Source organism: Ascaphus truei, chromosome 2 (genome assembly GCF_040206685.1).
Source record: "Ascaphus truei isolate aAscTru1 chromosome 2, aAscTru1.hap1, whole genome shotgun sequence".
NCBI lineage: Eukaryota > Metazoa > Chordata > Amphibia > Anura > Ascaphidae > Ascaphus > Ascaphus truei.
In genome coordinates, this window is record NC_134484.1 from 121,721,177 (window position 1) to 121,741,639 (window position 20,463).

The 20,463-nt window shown below is 42.8% G+C and overlaps 1 protein-coding gene and 1 long non-coding RNA gene across 5 annotated transcripts in view; both read left to right on the forward strand.

The window, feature by feature from the left end:
* The first annotated feature begins 244 nt into the window (after nucleotides 1-244).
* LOC142488567 (uncharacterized) lies at nucleotides 245-9,259 on the forward strand. 2 transcript variants are annotated; one of them, XR_012799499.1, is made up of 4 exons: nucleotides 245-278; nucleotides 1,219-1,273; nucleotides 3,668-3,767; nucleotides 7,140-9,259. It is a non-coding gene; the product is annotated as an uncharacterized LOC142488567 (long non-coding RNA). The 2 variants fall into 2 exon arrangements; XR_012799500.1 differs by lacking the exon at nucleotides 7,140-9,259 and adding an exon at nucleotides 4,839-5,142.
* A 1,107-nt stretch (nucleotides 9,260-10,366) lies between these two features.
* NOL4 (nucleolar protein 4) overlaps nucleotides 10,367-20,463 on the forward strand; it is a 399,454-nt gene continuing 389,357 nt past the window's right edge. For 2 of the 3 annotated variants that reach the window (XM_075584591.1, XM_075584593.1), the window contains exon 1: nucleotides 10,368-12,364. In XM_075584591.1, coding sequence (XP_075440706.1) covers nucleotides 12,116-12,364 — 249 coding nt within the window. In that variant the 5' untranslated portion in view covers nucleotides 10,368-12,115. Of the gene's footprint in view, nucleotides 12,365-20,463 lie in introns of all 3 variants that reach the window. The other variant, XM_075584592.1, reaches the window with a different exon arrangement.

A 20,463-nucleotide genomic window follows, 5' to 3' on the forward strand; every position in this document is an offset into this window, starting at 1 on the left:
AGACCAGATGGGGAGTGTCCTGGAACAGGATTGTGTTTTTTATCTGTCTTCAGGCTGCCAGCACTCCTCAGCCTAGCTGTTGCAACAATGTTGCGATCCCTTGTGGGTTTTTTGGCTTCAGCCAGTTGCCTTGGCAACCCCCCTGCCTTTTACCAGGGTGGACTGCTCCCCCTCCCCTTGCCAAGTGGTATTGCCCCAGTTAGTTTCCCATCAGCCCAGACCAGCATGCTGCCTTTTAGTACCAGCAGCCATCTTGAGCAGTCATCTCTCCTATCCAGGTAAAGTTACTGATTTTTACCTATCTTTATATCTTGCATTTAGCCAACTTCCCTCTATTGCTCTCATGTCCCAGTGTTCCCTCAGTACTTTCCCCCCTTTTTATTTGTATGTTGTTGCCCCAAATAAAACTTCAGCGAGAAAGAAGGTTCCCTTGCTTGATATATGGGAACCTGCCTGTCCCTACTCATCTATTAGGGAGTGCTTGGACCAGTACACACACCCGTTCTCCTACCCAGTCATCTTATACATTATTGCAAAGCTCTTTGCCAGTAAATTCTAAGTCCATTTTGAATTTCCAAAATACAGACCCGGAACATTTAGGGAAACTTGTTTTTTTTTCATCTGTAATGATCTTTATGTCCTACTGTACATATTTTTTTTTTTTTGCTTTGTGATAATGTTACATTTTAATGGAAGGCTATCAGAGAGTCATTTCCAGGACAAATATCAGATATTTGGATTCAACATTTAGGCACAATTCCTTTTTTTTACTACATTTTTGCTGCCCCTGCATGTTATCCATACTTTTTTCCATTATCGTGCTCTATATTTCCTGCATCCTTTTTTGCTACCAAATCATGGTATGTATTGATGAAAAGCTATTCATAAGAACATTCTATTAAAAAAAATACAAAAATTGAACTTCCAAAATGTGGACCCCGAAATTTCAAGATTTTTTTTCAATCTTATGAGACAAAAAGAAACAGAGATAGAGAGAGCAAGAGTATCTTCTTTGTTAAAGTCCCAATACTATATATACCTCCCAAAACACTTTTAGACAACATGGAGCACACTATACCTTCTGTTATGTTAATTTAAGTCATACAAACATACTTTGAATATCCATTTTAACACATCTCCAAGGTACCTCAGGTGTACTCCTCCTCCCCTACCCCTCCTCCACAAAAAAAATAACCAAACTTTTCAACTTCTTTGTAGGTTCTGCACTCATGTGGAGATGTCCCATAAAAAAAACAAGCAGAAAGATAAAGATGTAGGTACTATGTCATGTGGTCCCGGTGTGCTGGACCCAAAAACTGTGATGGTGAGGGGGTAATCAGGCTCTCAAATAAAGTTGGTTAAATCTCAAATAAAGTTAAGCCCATTTGGTTACCTCTGATCCATGTATTGTGGTTCAAGAGTGTCAGCTTTTGAGCCAAACCGTTGTACTTGCATACTCTGGAAAAGTGCGACAATAAATATTTTTTATGTTTTTGCCTTTCCAGGGATGCCAGCAAGCAGGGATTGCTAGGATATGAGTTTCATGGGGGTGTTTGCAGAGGAGTCGTTGTTAGAATGTGCCTAGCTAGTCGGGGTCCAGAGTTGCTGGTTCCCCTAAAAATGTACCCGAGAATCATGATTGGTTCTCGGTTACATGTAGGCGCATTGTCCCGGCAATATCTCCCCTTGAAAACGCTTGCGCTACTCACCGCTAGGGTTCCCTGCTTCAGCATCGCCCAGAAAGGTAAACGGGGCAAGGGATGCAAAGTGTCCCTGTAACTGTGAGGGGTCCCTAGGTTAAGGGGGATACCCAGTTAATGCCTAGATAACTCAGAACCTATATAGGGGTTCATGGGTGCTTCAACCATAGATAACATTGTGAGGGGATTCTTAGAGCCCAGTCCAAGTCTATGAGATAGTGTGTGGGGAATATAGGCTAATAGAAAATAAAGTACAACGTTCTATTCTATTCCCCATACCCAGATACGTAGGACATGTAAAAGTAAATTTTTATTAATATTGTGTTTCATATAAGATATACTGTTGTGCACGGTAATGAACTGGGACTTTCAGAACCAGTGTTCTGACAGGCTACCAGGGCTACCAAGTTTGGTGCCAGTAAGTCTGTAGGACATCAGAGTTGAAAGCCACCAGAGGATGCCTGAGGTGTGAAGCCCATTTGGGCAGGAGGGAAGGGCTCAGGTACCCACTTCCCGTGATGAATGGAAGTCGTCCGGACTACCATTTGCCCCACCAGACTTAGAGGAGCCTGACCCAGCAGGTGACATCTGAATAGCAAGGGACTAGGTGGCAAACTTGCGAATGTCCCTTGGCAGATTCAGAATCCCCGCTTGCCCAGCTTCACAGGATGGACTTCGCTCTGATTGGCTGGTAAGAAAGTCCCCACGCTGTGATTGGCTGTTGTATTTTGTGAATGAACTCCAAAATAGTATAAGAAACCCCTCAGCCAATCAGCCAGCAGATTCTCAAACGCCAAAACAGCAGCGGGCTTTTTGAATGTGTTAAAAAGTGCTCTTGCGCGAATAACAAGGCACCGGCTTCAGAAAAACCTACCCAGAATATTTTCTAAGTCCAGCTTTTTACGACCAAGTTCTGAGAAATGAACGTAGCGGTCGCGGTTGGGATTTCAAGCCGATTTTAGTTCCAGGACATTTGGAGCTAAGTCCCAGTCAAGCAAACTCAAGTCCTCCGGAGAGAAGGGAGCAGTGGCATCTGGAACTTCATGCCAATTTGAGTTCCAGGACATTTCGGGCTATGTCCCGGTCAGGTAAACTTCTTATTTAGAGGTCCCTGCAACTAGGAAAGTCTAATTTTGGCCCCCAAACCCCAAGTAAATGTATATTTTCTTATGTAGTTTGTGTATCATAGTGTGTATGCCTTTTCATGCGAATAAATCACAATTTATTTAACTCTACAGGCAGTCATCGGTTATCCAACGGAATCCGTTGTGGAAGTAGCGTTGGATAGTGAAACCGTTGTAAAATGAGTCCCATGTTAATCAGTGGCGGTGAGCGTTGGATAACGCATTCCGGTGTTGAAAAACAGCCCTTAGGGTTGCATTGTAAGCGTTGGATTTGCCATTCGTTGTAAAGTGAAACATTGGATAACGAGGACTATCTGTACCTGTTTTGCTCAATGGATGACCCTGGTAAAAAGGTGTATATGCCTGGTCTCCTGTGACAATGACGTAGTAGCTATGCGTAACGGGCACCCAAAGGGTTAAGGAGTAGCACTGACTTAATGTTAGGTTATTTGCTTTAGCGTATAGGCGAAATAGGAACCTAACGTTATTTTGGGTTAAATAACCTAAGAGAGTTTAGTACTTCTAGGCCATAGACGGGAGGAGTAAGAGGGAACAGTACGAGCTCTGGCTCTCCTCCCCTTTGCTTCAAAGCTCCATCCAATGCCATGTATCTGTCAGTCTTATAAATTAATTAGAACCTTGCACTTTCAAACATGTACTTTATCCCTATTACATTTTACTAAGTACTGTCGTTCATACGAAATTCATCTGCACTTGGTTCACTTGTATTACAGCTCACGAATGTGCTTGAGCAGTGCTAGTATGTATATATTTGGGGTAGGGAAGCAGTAGTGGGACAATATTGGCAGGTAAATATTACTCCTTTAAACTCTTCTCTTACAGTGAAGGAGGTGGCAGTGTGACAGTTCTCAAGGCTGTATGCAACATGGCTCTTCACTCTGATTAAGAGGCCCCTCTGAATTGTCTTAGATCACCAGAAACAGTAAGCAATATTTATAGGAAGGAGTTTCCCTTCTGCCCACTGATAAAGATTGTACTTCCCACTACATGGATCTCAGGGCTAGGCACAAGCGGAGGACATACTCTCCCCTTAAAACCTCAGATATCTCCTAAGAAACTATGATTGAAGTTCAGCCCCTTAGGGGTGAGATCTTCAGTTCGTTTCCAGCCTGCCCCTGCATGGGGTAGGAGAGTGTGGAGACGTCACCTCCTGGCTAGGAGTGGCTCAGTGAGTAATGAAACTGACTTGCACTGAGTTTGTAACAGGGGAACCTGGTTCAATTCCCTGGCTCCTTGTGACCTTGGGCAAGTCAGTTTATCTCCCTGTGCCTCAGGCACCAAAAACATAGATTTGTAAGCTCCATGGGGCAGGGACCTGTGGCCTGCAAAATGTCTCTGTAAAGCGCTACGTAAAACAAACAGCGCTATACAAGAATATGCTATTATTATTATGTGCTCAGGCTCATGGGCTGAGGGCAACAGGCTACTCTAGCCAGGCCTCAATATTATTGACAGGCCAGTACCATCCAGAAGCCAGGGTTTTATCTTATCAACCGAAGCATACGCTGTAATGACACCGGAAGTGCCTGCTACAATAAAGATCATCCTCATTTATACTTCTGGCTCAGCGGCAGTCTGTGGACAGAGGTATTGGGGGTAAAAGGTTGTCATGGTGGGACTGCCTTCAGCTCTGCTGAACCCACTATGTCTGGAGGCACTGACACCAAAAGGAGAAGAACCAGTGGGCCCCCTAAAAGACTGTACTGTGCCCCCACAATATCGCAAGCAACTCATCTCTCCTGTTTGTTCGCAGATATTCAGCACTACATAAGCAGTAGCCTACCCAAGTTCTCCCAGAGGGGCGGGGGAACAGGTACTACACTTAGTATATGCACATTTTGTATCAGCCTACTGCTGTAGAGGCTTGTTTTAATATCTATTTATGTTAATATTATGTGATATTGTGTATTATATCACACTTAGTATGTATATATTTTGTGTCAGTTTATTGCTGTAAAGTCCCGTTTTGCTACCTATGTGTTTTGAATGATAGAATACGATATGTGATGACATCATTGGACGGCTCGCTATCTAAAGTTTGGAGTAAAATCATACTGATGCCCCTGAAGCAGACTTTCTGCGAAAAGTGTAGGGCTGGACTACAACCGCTGGGACCTTCCTTGACCATTTGGACGCCAGACTATTACTCTCCCTGCTCCTCCCTGAGATGGTGCTGGCTGCACGGAATGTTTGTGGCTGCGGAAGGGGCGCTTTGGAGTGAATATCGACAGAGGTTTGAAGCGGCGTCCGCATTTTGACCCTGGGTGGTCTAAAAGTGATTTACCTTTTATGTAGTCTATGAGTGTAATCGCATATGTTTACTTTTTAAATGTTTATAAAAACATTACTTGCACTACAGTACAGTATGTCCCTGTTTTTCTCTCTACAAATCATTGGAGAGAATATTTGATATATCTACAAGCACACAATCCCTCTGGATATCCCTCTAACATCAATGGGTTCCAGACACTTTGCTCTGCTTTGAAGTCTGATGTCATACCTTTAAGAAGTCTTACAGCCGATTGCCAAGTTTGAGTGCAATATCTGCCTGTTACAGTATATTCATCTACCTTGTGAGTGCATCCATTACCCACCTACTGGATAGTACACAATGTAACATACAGGAATGCACTATTTGTGTTTCTTTTTTTAACACACATGTTGTTACCAGGAGTTACCCTCAAAATTTTTGTCCATTGTTTGCTGCAAGATCATGTGGATGGTCTCTTTGACGGAGAAGCACCTCAAAACCTAAAGGGATTGTATTATTTATTTGTTTTTTTCACTTATTAGTAATCTATTTCTTCCTTATTTGAATTATCACGTATCACGTATTATTTATTTTAAGGATTGATGCGCTTTGAGTTTGTTTTTTTATCTTGAAGCAGGTCTCCATCCCCCACTCCCCTACTCCCAACAACATTTGTTTAATACGTTTGAAACAGGGGGTCTCCAGAGCAGAACCCCATTAATTTCAGCTCTGCGGGCCCCCGGCTTACACACTTCCATAGGGATGCTGGTATGTCTCTTCAGTTTCAATGTCCCAGTCACGTTACCTTAGTGGTTAGTAAAGCACTACATGGCAATGCTTTACTACCCACTAAGATGGCCAAGGGGGTAGGTTTGTAGTTGTATGTGTATATTAGCCCCTTTGTAGCCCTCTTTGGTCAGCTAGTCATTGAAACTGATGACTAGTTGACCCGTGGGCTACTAAGCGGTTAATATGTACTGTAATGTATTTTAATTACTATTTTATCATCTATTTCAGGTTGGTTTATCTTATCTTGCGTATGTATTTATTGGTTAATATATTAGCCATTACATACATAGGAAAGATAGGGCTAACGCCAGCCAGGACTAGGTTATAAATGATATATATATTTTGATAGGTTTTAGACAGAGGGTCTCTGGAGCTGGATCCTATTCATTTCAGCTCCGGGGACCTCTTGCTACACGAGATACACACCTCCGTAGGTATTGCCAGTATCTCTCTGCAGTTTAAATGTCCTGCTCACGGCTTCCTATTGGCCCACGTGACCGGGACATTGAAACTGTAGAGCGATACTGACACCCCCTATGGAGGTGTGTATCTAGGGAAGCAGGGGTCCCCGTAGCTATAATGTGTGGGGTTCAGCTCTGGGGCCCTGCTTCAAACCTATTTTTTTTTTTTTTTTTTTTTAAACAGGGACATTCTAATCTGCCTTTACTGATTGTCCTTTTTGGGACTGATCCACGGAATCTCCAGGCCAAAGGAACCGGTCGATCTGGGGCAGATTGAAATCCGCCAAAAGATTTCACCCACCTCTAATCCTAAACATATTTCAGACTCCCCTCTTCAAACTGCAGCCTTTCAATCCAGCCATAATATCCCTGAAGTGAAAAATGCATTGCCTGTGATTCACACAGACTTTATCAAGATAGCTGTGACTAAGTTATCTTGGTATCATGGCAACTTCATTGACTTTTGCCAGATGACATCACCTTCTATGCTGAGAAAATATAGAGAACGGTTTACAGTTTTAATATACTAAGAGTCACAAATTGTCCAAGAGGCTGCAGAAGCACAAGGAAAGTAGGACAAACGGTTGCAGCTCAGGGATCACGTAAGATAATGTGAAGTCACAGGGGATTTGTCCTGTCTGTCCCAGGCTCAGTCATAGAACCATATAGGATGAAAACAACAAAAAAATATCTTCTCTAGCAGCTGTCCCTTTCTCTCATGTGTTGCTCCAATACGCAATAATTAGGTCCTAAGCTAATGATGTCAGCTGATCTGCTGTTTTTATTTTTTTAGGCCCGACCCAGAGGAATCTCCATGGAAACCCTCTTCAAATTACCCACCTGGATGTGCTGCTCTCTGGCACACTGCTGCCTCCTCTACACACATACACACACACACACACACACTGCTTGCCTCCCTCATGCATGCATGGTTCATGCGCACTGCCCTACATCCCTAAATGGGACAATTGTCTGTGACGTCAGCTATCGTCCGTCTCCACAGAAACTTTTGTTCCGGCTAGCCAATCCGAGTGCTCTGAATAGAGGCAGTCTGTTAAATGACTAGTGTGTGTCCGGAGGGACTGAGGTGTGCGTGTATGCAGATCTGTTTGTGTGTGTGTGTGGGGTTGCAAAAGAGTTATATATCTATTTCTGTGGGTTTAATGGGGGCGGGGGAGGATGTGTGTAAGGTGCTATGTGGATAGAGAAACGGTATTCATGAGTGTGGCAGATTACAGCTCATGCGTGGGTGGAGAATGGGCAAGACTGTATCCTTGTATTAAACAATAATAGTGTGAAAATAGAATGTGTTAGAAGGTTTGTCTTCTGGATTCCCTTTTCACTGTGAAAGATACATGATGTTCGGTGTTGCATGTTCATGTCTGAATCATTCTTTCTTTTTTTTTGTACTGTATGTATTACAAGTCCGTACAGATGTTCTTGGGTAAATACTACTCATTTTACGCCTATGCCCTTCTTCAGTATTATATCAGATTATATGGTCAGATGACACTAATTGCAATGCGTTGTCCTAATGTCCCCTATTGGATCACTGGGAGGATTCTTTCCATTCAATGTATAGCCTGCTGTGTCTCCTTTCTCCTCAAACACAACTATCATTGGCCTGCTTCATTCCTGTCCCCTTTACTAAATAGGATTTTCACTGTATCCTATGAATAAGGTCAAATCCCAAATGTTCCACCACATGTTTGTGTGTTTCTTAATAGTATAATCTGCATTGAATCATTTTTCCTACAGCATTTACTATAAATTAACAATGACTGAAAAGACAGTACTGTATATTTCCTTGCTGAAACAATATTTGGCACACAGGCAGTTTTATGTTTTCATTTGTGTCTCTTCAATGCATTGTATTTGTCTCTGTCACGTGGTTTGCTGCCTGCAAAATATGTTCAACTGTTTCCAAGCTAATATTTCCTTAAATTATTCTACACTTTGCAAATTAAAGACATTACAATGTAATAGAGTAATACAATTGAATGTGATAATATTATAATCTGCCTACGTGTTGTGTCTGTTGACTGTCACCTCCAGAATGAAGCCTCTTAAGTCTTTGTGCTAGAAAATAGGCGAGCAATGGGTTACATCTGAACAGTGGCCATGCATGGTGGGAAAGGAACTCAATGCAGGAGACAGGCCAGGCTTCAAGTGCAAGTGTGGATGGCTTCAAATGACAGAAAGACTATGCAGATTAAAGCCACTAATGCAGCAGAAAACAGAGGGCTCTTCCTTGAGGAGAAGCAATGAGTGAGAAAAACACAAGCATTTCCCTTATAACTCTGGATCTTGCTAAAATTACTATGTGTGACAGTGTGACAGTGTGACAGCAGGAGGGAGAAGAAATGTATTGGGTTACAACATTGAAAGGTAAGCAGAGGAAACCCTGTTCATATTTAAGAGAAATAAGTTTCAGACCAGAACCCTGAGGCTATATTGCTGGGCTGGGAATGTGCTGGGATGGGTTCACCTGCTTACTTATTTTAAATAAATGATGATGCAGTATATGCCACTGTGATATGAGTATGCAAGAAGATATGACTAATTATGGGGGGAATAATTGCATGGCTTAAGTGTGTTCTTATGCATGATGCACTTGCACCAAACAACAAGAGAACAGTGCAATTATTCCTATTAATTACACAAAATGTCTTATCTCACTTATGTGTGTTGAATAACTAATAAACTCTAATTTGAAGGGGAAAAAAATACAATCCACTCCAAACAAAAATGTAATGCAGTTTTTTAAACATGAATTGTATTATACAGGTTTTGGAAATGAAACTCGTGGAGTCCTTTAGTTGTAGTGCTGTTGCCAATGATTGGCGAGCGTGTAGATGCAAAGTTGTAAGTCATATGTTTGATGCAACTGTGCTGGCTAAAGATTGGAGTAGACAAGCCAATAAATATGAAGAGATCTAGATTTGTTGTGCGTCATAGTTTACATTAAAATGTTCTATATTTTCAAAGTTTGTAAAAATTCAATCCTACAGTATATATTTTTTTATTCTGGATAAACTGGTTTAACTATAATTGGCATTGTGGTAAAGGGGGATTATAGTGAAATTGACAGTATTTCTGTTTCACTGCATTTAAGGTTAACATTGGCAGGTTGCGCATGTACAAAAAAATGAATATCTGTCCTTGCTATAGTATTTCATACAGTACATAAGGCATTTGGATAGGGCTTCATTTATTAAGCTGTGGCAGCGGTGTAGCACGTGGCAATTTGGTTTATAGATTCAGTGTAGTGGATAAGGTCCACAATTATACATTAGAAACAACAATGGGACAATTTATATTGACTAAAAAATGGTTTAGCCACATTTAAAAACAATGATAGTCATGCTGCAAAAAATATGATAGACATGGGCAATGTTAATAAAATAAGGAAGGGAAATCATTACAAAAGCTATGTAAAGGGGCCATTATGGATTGTAGTGAGGAAAAAAAACAATAAAATGACCAGTGATATCTTTGCATATCCCTGTTTTGTACAAACTAATTACCGTCACACAGACCCCTTCCAGACATTAGTGCGAGAGAAAATAGATACATGGGCACATTTGTAATCCAGCCAAAGAGCGCTAGAGACAAGCATGTGGACATGCCCTCTGCCCAGAGAGCACGGGCATCCCAGAATTTCCATAGGATCCAATGGCAGTGTTGGCTCCCAATTTTGCGACATAATCCCACCATAAGGCCCCAGGTAAAACAATGAAAACTGCTACATCTGCGCGTCACAACACGTTGAAAGAAACCTAGGAATACTTCTGGTGGGTCTGAAGGAAATAAAAGCAGTGCTCTGGACATGGTGGGATAAAGAAAAAAAGGTGGGATACAGGAACTGTGAGTGGAAGCACCAATGTGTGTGACAAGGTAGAGCTTCCCCTGTATGTCTTGTACAATGCACCCTCAGAAAAGGCGAGATCTAAGTATACCTTGTCTGCCTTTGACCAGTAGGTGGCAGCAGGAAACTTGCAAAGGACCAAGCAGCCATTTAAACAACACAAGAAGAAGTCTGGGCTGTCAGTCCCGGGCCGGCTGCAGCCGCCGCGAGACCTTCCAATCAACCACTGAATACACTGAATGGGAACGGAAGGCATAAGCCATTTTGCAAGTACTTGGACCAGGATAGTCTGCGGATGGTTTTGAAAGGCACTAATTACTACTTCTTTCATGCATGGAGGCAGAATAAAAAGGACAAGAGGATCCCGCGGAGGGGTTTTAGGGACCCGGGTGTTTGTGCACTTGCCTCCCATCCCATTTAGCACAGAAGCTGCTGAACCGGACCATGCAAATCCGCATCAGAGTATAATTAGGGATTTCCAGGCTGCCAAGGATAATAGTTACCCTGCTTTTTGTGGGGGGTTTTTTGGCCATTGTCATGGAAATAAATATTTGACGGAATAACTGTTTGCTGGGTTACATGGACATGCCATAAAGGAGGGGGGCTAGCAGCGCGTTTACTTTCGCAGGAGGGTGAGGGGGTATCCTTAGGCTGGTGAAGGGAAGAGGACCGGAGATAAACTATCCTGTCATGGACGGAGCCAGGCAGCAAGCCAATCATTGTGCAGATTTCTAGGCATTTACCTGCACACTTGACACACTCGCATACAGCATATAGCAGTGATCAGGGGATATCCTATTGCAGAAAGGGGTCCTGCATGTGCAATGTGCATCATTATCTGCCAGACAACCCAACCGCCTCAGTCTCCATTGACCAAAATCCCCCTGGGGTGAAATCCTGCCGATCTTACTGTTTTTAGACCAATATTATTTGCACCGCTTTCTCTTTTCAGTTTATTTTATATTTTTTTTGTCTTAGTTGAAAAAAAAAATCATTCTGAAGTGAAATTAGCAACGGGGGTGGCATTGGATTTCATAGCACTGCCCTGTATAACTCCACCTTTTAGGAATATACAAGGTAAGATAGGAACTTTTCTAAATGCTATTTAGGTACCCAAATGCCATAATTCAGAGCGTGTGGGACGCTGTACTGCGCTGCGGTATACGTTGGCATTTTACAAATAAACAAAAATAATAAGAATAAAGATATCTCTAGAAGACAAAAAAAAAGGCAAACGAGTACCAGCAAAAAAAAAAAGACTAATTTGTCCTTCATCCCGCACAGAGGCTTGGCTAAGGGAGAGGCTTCATCTTCACAGGACATAAAGCATTGGGACGAGGGACTCCAGGGTGGCTGTGGGTTTTGCTTTTTTTTTCCTTTTGTACCTGCACCGTTATTATTATTATTTTTTATCTTTGAAAGAAATGCTGCTAAACAAAGCCCTTGCATCGCCAAATGTGAATCGTCCAACCCTCTGGGGTAGCTGCTGCTGCTGCTGCTGCTGCTGCTGAAGCCATTGGGATAGCCCAGCCTGCTCAACATAAGGGAGACGGAGCACGTAGCAGGACAACATCTGACTTCTCCCTGTGCACCCCTCCCCTCACAACCTTATCCACCCTGCCAGTTACTGGGTTACTTCAATATTATTTACAGAGGTGGGAGGGGGACGGGGGTGGGGGCGAAGTGATCACAGTGATTATCCCCTGCAGCAGCATACCCCAACCCCTGCACAAAAAAATAATAAAATAAAATAGGAGAAGCTGGGACCTTGTTGCCCCGGGACCTTTCCCTGGCTAATTGTTGGATGCATTTTTAATGCTCGCCCAGTGAGCAGGTGCAAGGTGCGTGTGTGGGAGACCCGAGCCGCCCGGCGGGAGGCGCCTGATCGCTGGGGGTACAGTATGGAGGGTGACCGGGACATGTACCGCCAGTTCCAGGACTGGTGCCTCAGGACTTACGGGGACTCCGGGAAAACCAAGACCGTGACCCGTAAGAAATACGACCGGATAGTGCAGCTCCTCAACGGCGCGGAGTCCAGCTCCACGGATAACGCCAAGTTCAAATTCTGGGTCAAGTCGAAAGGTTTCCAGCTGGGGGAGGCGGACAGTGCTGGGGAGAAGCAAGTGCTCCACGTCCCTGTCAAAACCACGGTGAGTGGGGGGGGGGGGGGGGAGGGGGCACAGCTGGGCCATGTCTATGTCCCTGCCATCCCGGTGTGGCACTGCCTGGCACATGAGCCCATATGTTTACATTATGGTTATGTATGTATGTTACTGATTTTGTATGTGCAGCACCCCCCCAGCCCCCTCCCCCCCACCCACCCCCCCCAAAAAAATATGTCCCTGCAGTAGCCGAGGCTTTGTGCTGTTTCACCAGGGAAGATGCACCTCTGTCGCCCCTTTCTTTGTTTTGCCTGTGTAGAGATGTGCCCCTGTGTCATTGGCTATTACGTACAACACAATATCGCAATGTTATCACCACCTCACCCAGGTCCTGTGGAGGATGTAATGGTGGTTTTAGCAGAGTGTGTCACAACATATCGCAACATGTCATGACCTAATGGACGGTGCATTGGGTGGTATCTGTATGCTGGCTGCACTGTCCTGTCTCCTCACTTCTCCCTCACCCCCCCCCCCCCCCTCCCCAACACTTTGTATTCCTCCCTCCCAGACCAGACCACGCATCATTTGACGTGAGCATCTCCTATTCCCCTGTCCTGCCGCCGGATAGAGCAGCACGGGGTGTCTCTGCCCTGGCTCCGAGCCAGGAGTGGCGCTGGCCCTTCTTTATTTGGGGATTTCCCAGGGAAGGGAATGTTTCATTGTCCCAGAGCGAGCCCAGCAAACCCATGCACACATGCTACAAGGGAGGGGGGTGGGGTGGGGGAGCGAGTATGATGAGGGCTATAGGCGTGTGCTGTGCGTGGTGCTGAAATGATGCATTCGTGCTGGGTGTCAGGGTGCTGCTGCTGCTGCTGCTGCGATGCTGCTGCTGGGATGCAGCTGGAGCAGAACCAGCCTGTACTCTGAGCATGCACACATGCTGCCCTTTGTGATGAACAGAGCTGCACAATAACCTTATGTGGGAAGAAGATGTACTGTAGGTGGGCCATTAGTAGCTGTTACCATTCAACTCCATAGCTTGTCTGATTTCTGTTTCTTATTATTAGTTTGAACATTTTTATGACTTTGGAAATAGTCACATGATTTATTTTTTTTTCATTCTCTGAATTTGTGATTGCGTTGTACTAATGCTTCCTGGTATCGGCAACATAAGGCTCTATGTATAAAGAGGTACATGTCCGCTGACCCCGTTGCGTAAAAAAAATTTGCATCTTTTTTAGCTGTCTGATACATGACATATTTATGTAGTGTATTTGTACAGTTGTAGACCCATAGTATACGTATTGGACCGAATAACTAAGTTTAACCTTAGGGCTAGAATATCTTAAGTTCTGAGTAGTACGTTAACAGCTGGTTCCAAGTTCATAGTGTTACTACCATAATCTATTTAGATACAATACTTACCTTACTGGGTGGTAGTAGCTAGCGGGCGGCCTCACTAATGGGGATTTTTAACCATCACTGAAAGTAATAATAATCACTTGCGTCGCTGTCTTTATAATAAAACGTTATTATTTTTCAACGTAGAAAGTGGGAGATACAGGCATACCCCGGTTTAAGGACACTCACTTTAAGTACACTCCCGAGTAAGGACATATCGCCCAATAGGCAAACGGCAGCTTACGCATGCGCCTGTCAGCACGCCCTGAACAGCAATACCGGCTCCATACCTGTACCGAAGCTGTGTGCAAGCGGGGAGACTATAGAGCCTGTTACAATTGCGTTATTTACATCAGTTATGCACGTATATGACGATTGCAGTACAGTACATGCATTGATAAGTGGGGAAAAGGTAATGCTTCACTTCACAGTAAGTACATTTTCGCTTTACATACATGCTCCGGTCCCATTGCGTACGTTAATGCGGGGTATGTATGGCATTTTCCATATGACAAATTTGTTGTTAGCGGTACATATGAGGTATATATTGATACTCCTCATTCTGGGAATATTATGATTCCGTGATTATTGAATCACCCTATTATATTTACCATATGTACTTGGAGTGCAATTTGTAGGGATCTTCTGTAAGCGCTCTATCTTACATACAAGTGTTTTTGCGTAAAAAAAATTTGCATTTGTTTTTTGCTGTCTGATATGTGACATATTTATGAAGTTTATTTGTACTGTTGTAGAATTTGGCGCATACTGAGCTGGTCTTCTGCGCCAAAAAATAAGACAGACGCCAACTTTAAGGGGACGTAGAAAAGCAACACAGAAAACACAAGATGCACATTCCTCCATACATAGAGCGGCACCAATATGCAAATGTTACTCCGCCCTAACTCCTCCCACTTGCTCCATAAACCCCACATCTGGTTGCAGACAGACGCATATGTCCCCTGTAAATGGCGCAACTAAGATTAATACATAGATGCTGCCTGGTGGAAGTATATTTCAGCATGAGTTGCGGCAAAAGAATGACTTTGCGCCCAAATTTGGCTTTTGATACGTAGAGCCCCATAGTATGCAAGGTATAAGAAAGTTCAAATGTAATACAAATGTACTATCTTCGTGATAAATGGCCCTGCTAGTGGCTACATCTACACTAAGTACCTTTTTTATTTTTTATTATATTTATCATATGACACATTTTAGTATTGTGACTTAGTACAAAAAAAAAATTACCTTAACTTTCCGTGTTTTTGTAGCTTGCCAGTTTAGCAAATGGTAAAAGCAAAAGCACCCACGTTTAGTTTTAAAAGATGTCTTGCTTCTTTAACAAACTTGGTTAAAGGTACAATCCCACTACGTCCTATTTTTTTTACTTTCCTCAATCCACTCTGATCACATACTTCTTTGTGAAATTGTACAGTATTTTTTTGTTGCTGAAGAATTACTAATGGAAAAGCATATATTTTTTTATTTTTTGCAGAGACTCATAGCTATAACTGAGATTGTACGTTTCTTTATAGCCCCGATCACTGGAAGAGGAGGAATTGCTTCTGCGTTCTTCTTAGTTTTGGTTGTTTAACAATTACAATTTAAGGCATGGGTGGGCAACTCCAGTCCTCAAGGGCCACCAACAGGTCAGGCTTTAAGGATATCCCTGCTTCAGCACAGGTGGCTCAATCAGTCGTAGACTGGAGCCACCTGTGCTGAAGCAGGAATATCCTTAAAACATAACCTGTTGGTGGCCCTTGAGGACTGGTGTTGCCCACCCCTGATTTAAGGCCTACATTTGAAAAGCTAGTAAACATACCTTAGGCTGGTTCTATAGTGCGGGCTCGTGCTACGCCGTGCTCGCGCACAGCAGTTATAGATGGCTGAGGTTAGTCAGCCCTTCTATACAAGGGCCGTGCGCACGCACGGCAGGGAGCGTGGAGCCGTCAGACAGCGGGGAAGACCAGAAAATAAAGATTTTGCGCCGCTACCGCCGATTAAATGTATGTATGTGTGTGTATGTGTGTATGTGTGTTTGTATGGATGTGTGTGTGTATGTGTAAATGAGTGCACAAATACATTTTTTTTTATTTATTCAACTTTTTTTTTCTTTAAAAAAATCTTATTTAAGCCATTATTTCACTCATACAAACTATACACACACACACACACACACACACACACACACACACACACACACACACACACACACACACAGTACAGGCATACCCCGGTTTAAGTACACTCACTTTAAGTACACTCGTGAGTAAGTACATCTCGCTCAATAGGCAAACGGCAGCTCACGCATGCGCCAGTCAGCACATCCGGCTCCCTACCTGTACCGAAGGTGTGCGCAAGCGGGGAGCCTATAGAGCCTGTTACAAACGCGTTATTTACATCAGTTATGCACGTATATGACGATTGCAGTACAGTACATGTATCGATAAGTGGGAAAAAGGTAGTGCTTCACTTTAAGTACATTTTCGCTTTACATACATGCTCCGGTCCCATTGCGTACGTTAATGTGGGGTATGCCTGTACCTGTCGCTGTCGGCAGCACTAAACTCTATACACACAAAAAGCATGCGGCACGTGCACGCGCGTTCACACAGCCGCAAACAATATAGAACGGGCCTTAGATTCTGAAACATCTGTTACAAGGATAGAAAAGCTGTCATATGCGAGAGTATTTTTACTTTATTTTAAAATCAATACAAGATGTAGAGACAGAGAACACCGTTATGTGTTGCAAAAGTTCCTCAGAGAACATAAAGATCCTGCTATCAAAAGCAAATGAGGGATTTGATGCATGTTTTAGAAGAGGTGGTAAGGGAAATCGATGGACACATAATGCTTCCTTACTGTCCTATGTATCTGTGAATACAAAGTTAGCTGCATTGAGTCCTTGTCAGTAGCTCACATATGCTGTACAATAATAGTGGGACCATTAGAACTCATTTACCACGGACAGCAAAGCAAAGGTAGTGCAGAAGTATGTGCACATGGAATGGATTTGAGGGCCAACATTGTCCAAAAATATGTCTTTTTTTTCTACTTCCCCTCTGAAATATGTTCTCTTGTCGCAATGCAATTCAATGGGAGTTCTCCCGCATTTTCATAGCAAACATCCATGAAATGATTTTAATCCAAGACCCAGCATGTTGAATGCTGGCTGCCAAAGCTTGTATTTTAATTTAGTCAATTGATAAAACTGTATATTATTTTCGTTATTGTACTTTGAAAGAAGTACTATTAAAATTAGTAATAGAGCTCCCGATTTCAGTAGAGCCTAATTATGTTACCTGGGTGAGCCAAACACTTTGAATCTCATTTCTGGAAGATCAGTACAGGTACTTTTTTCTATAGAAACAGAAGAAGTCAGTATAAATTATTTATTTCAGGTATGTACTGTCGCTATAATGGTAAAAATGGTGGTAGTACATACAATCTAGTGCTACTACATGATCAATTCTGTTGTTAAAAATAATTATTGATGAGAAGCATAACATTGTCATTCTGTATCATCTTACACTTTAGTCAATAAACCACTCCCCGATACACTGCCACACATTATCAATCATATATAGAAGGTATCATTTTGGAATGTAACTGGTCCCAGAATTGACAGTGTTAACCAAAATAGTACAGAAAATTGTAGCAAACAGATGTTATTATACAGTATCATCATCCTGATAGGTACTGTAAAGCCCCTGCTCTGTCCTGCCAGAAAGTTTCACAGCTATATGCCACTACACTCACCGACCGAGGGGTTAGTCCCATAACACAACAGTCCAGCCCAGACTCGTTGTCTCTCCAATTAAAAATTCCACAGTCACAGTACCAATAGATAAAACGCACATTCACTAGCCCTTTATTGGCAAAAGGTCAAACCACTCCTTTTGGCTTTTTTTTTATTTTGCCACTAATTCATTTTTTGTATCAAACCAATTAAGCTAATCTTTCTCTTCTCTAACTGTGCTACCATACTCTGAAGTCCTTTGCTACTCAGTGTTATTTACTTCTACCTATCTCTGTAACACATCTCATTTAGCCCAAACTACCAATCTTTGTAACTAAACTACACACTATTTAAATAAAAGCTAATTCTATTAAAACTTTTATGATACATTTCCCTCATAGTAACTTCCCACCAATACTACAAGCATCATGCACCCAAGATTCCATATAACCTACTGTAATAACTGCATTAACTGTGTTTTTTCTGCCATGATACCCATAACCTAACCTGAAGAGGGACCTGACATTCATTGGAAACAAGTTAAAGCACAAGAGAGATTAAGGGGTTTATTCTTTATCAGCCAAATTGGCTCTCCCTTGGGCTTTCCGCTCTCTCTCTCTAACCTCTTCTTTTGGTCTTCACCAAGGGACAGCACCCATTACTTACAAAGATGGCCACTACCTGGACTTGGTTTTCACCAAACAAAACTGTTCTTTCTCAGATTTCTCCATTCCCCTCTTTCTGCTCTCTGACTATCACCTCATCTTATTTACTCTCTTTCACTTCTCCTCCATCTACCCATTGTTTGTGCAGAAACTTGTATTCCATTAATCTACTTTTGCTCCTCCCTCTCTTCTCTCTGCTCCGCTACAGACTCTGACAACCTCTGACCTTCTCTCTTCACCTACATGCCCCTCTTTTTCTGTACCGTTCTCACCCTTCTAACCCCAAACTTCTCCTAAACTGCCATACACTCATGCTTTGTTCCTGTACTCGTTCCTCTGAACGCCTCTGGACGAAGTCTCACACTCTTGCAGACTTCCTTCACTAAAAATGTATCTACTCTGTTTCAACCCTGCCCTCTCCCAGGCTAAACAGCCCTACTTTTCAGCACTAATCAACACTCACAAGTCTACCTCATGCCGCCTCTTCTCTCTTCCTCCCTTTCACCTGAGGACTTTGCTGACTATTTCAAGACATAATACTGAATATATATATATATATAACTTTTATAATCTGCACCACTGGATCCGTTTTTTCTTCTCTTTCCTATGATTCCTGGAGGAAGAAATCAGCTCCTTGCAGCTACTTGAAAGAAGAAATTACCAAGCAGTATATGGTTTAATATTTCTTTTTTGCTATTTAATCACTTTAATCTTGAACAATTTATTTAATTTGAATGATCAATTTCCATTATATATTTTGCACAGAATTCACACTATTTTGAGTGCTCCCCTATTTTTCTAAGATTTTATTCGGACTAGGGAAGGAACTTTGAGAGTCGTCTTATAAGACAGTTTTATCTGTTATTAAGAATTCCAGGACGATGCCCTACCACCCAGAAGGGGACCATCATCCTTCGAGGTTTAACAGAATGTTACTGAATATGTTGGGGACTCTAGATACCAGAGAGTCAAATGGGGTCAACATGTATACATGCCTACAACTGTACCCATAATAAAGCAACGGGGTACTCCCTGTACTAGGAAACACAAAACGCGGTCCTGTGCTCAAAGGGGTGACGCCGTGCTCCGTAGAGCTTGATATATATTATGTGATATTGATACAATAAGTAGAGACATCAGGTCATGTAATCATCCTGTCAATAATCCACATTCCATTCGTCAATAAATCCCCTCCCCCCTATCCTCCTCGTATTCTACACATCCTCTTCCTAACTTTCCTCCTGCCTACCTTGACTCTTTTTCCTCTGTCACAGAAGAGGAAGTGTTGCTGCTGATCTCCTCCACACCCTCTACCACTTGCCGTCTTGACCCCATTCCCTCCCATCTAATCAAACCTCTTGCTCCTACATATTTAAACTCCTTCCTCAGCTCTGGTACCTTTACCACCACCTTCAAGCATGCAACAGTCTGTCTCTCTAACTATCGCCCTGTCTCCCATCTCATGGGTTCAAATATAAGCTCTATGCTAATGACACACAAATTTGCCTTTCAAACCCTAACATAACACCTTGATAAGTGTTTACGCACGAAACGCGTAGGTGCGATTTCCATCTGTCATCAGTTTGAGCTTCACAATCTGTTTTGGCTGTGCTCCAGTTCTACAATTCTTTTACTAACGTTACACCTGCTGTACAGACCAAAGTCTCTGAATGTCTCTCCACTATATCATCCTGGATGGCCCTCAGTCGACTCAAACTTAACATATCAAAGACAGAGCTCCGCATACTTCTTTGCCAGACCTGGCCCTACTGCCCCCTTCTACATTACTGTTGGCAGTACTATCATACACACAGTATCCCAAGCACGCTGCCTAGGTGTCACATTTGACTCTTCCCACTCATTCTCCTCTCACATTAACAATGTAGTTTCCCTTTCCTCTGATGCTCTACTACTAAAAGTCATTCTGACGAAGCCATCGGGCGAAACGTGTAGAGTTGGAGAGCATGTCATTCTTGAATAAGTGGGGAAGGTGTTCGGAGGTCCACAGAGCAGCCACAAGCATTCAACCTCAAGTATCGCGAGACGCGAGATATGTGATGTCACGAATAAGGAAGTGATCGCCGGGTGAGTGAGCCGGCACTCCCCGGCGTCCTTCCAGTACTCAGAGCAGGGGAAAAGGCAAAATATGAACAGAGACTCCGAGGGACACCACTAAACACCAAAGAAACCATCGTCCTTTTTATTTGCTTGAAATGTGAGCGTCACATTTTAAGCTCCATTGTTTGTACCTATATAACTTTTATAATCTGCACCACTGGATCCGTTTTTTCTTCTCTTTCCTATGATTCCTGGAGGAAGAAATCAGCTCCTTGCAGCTA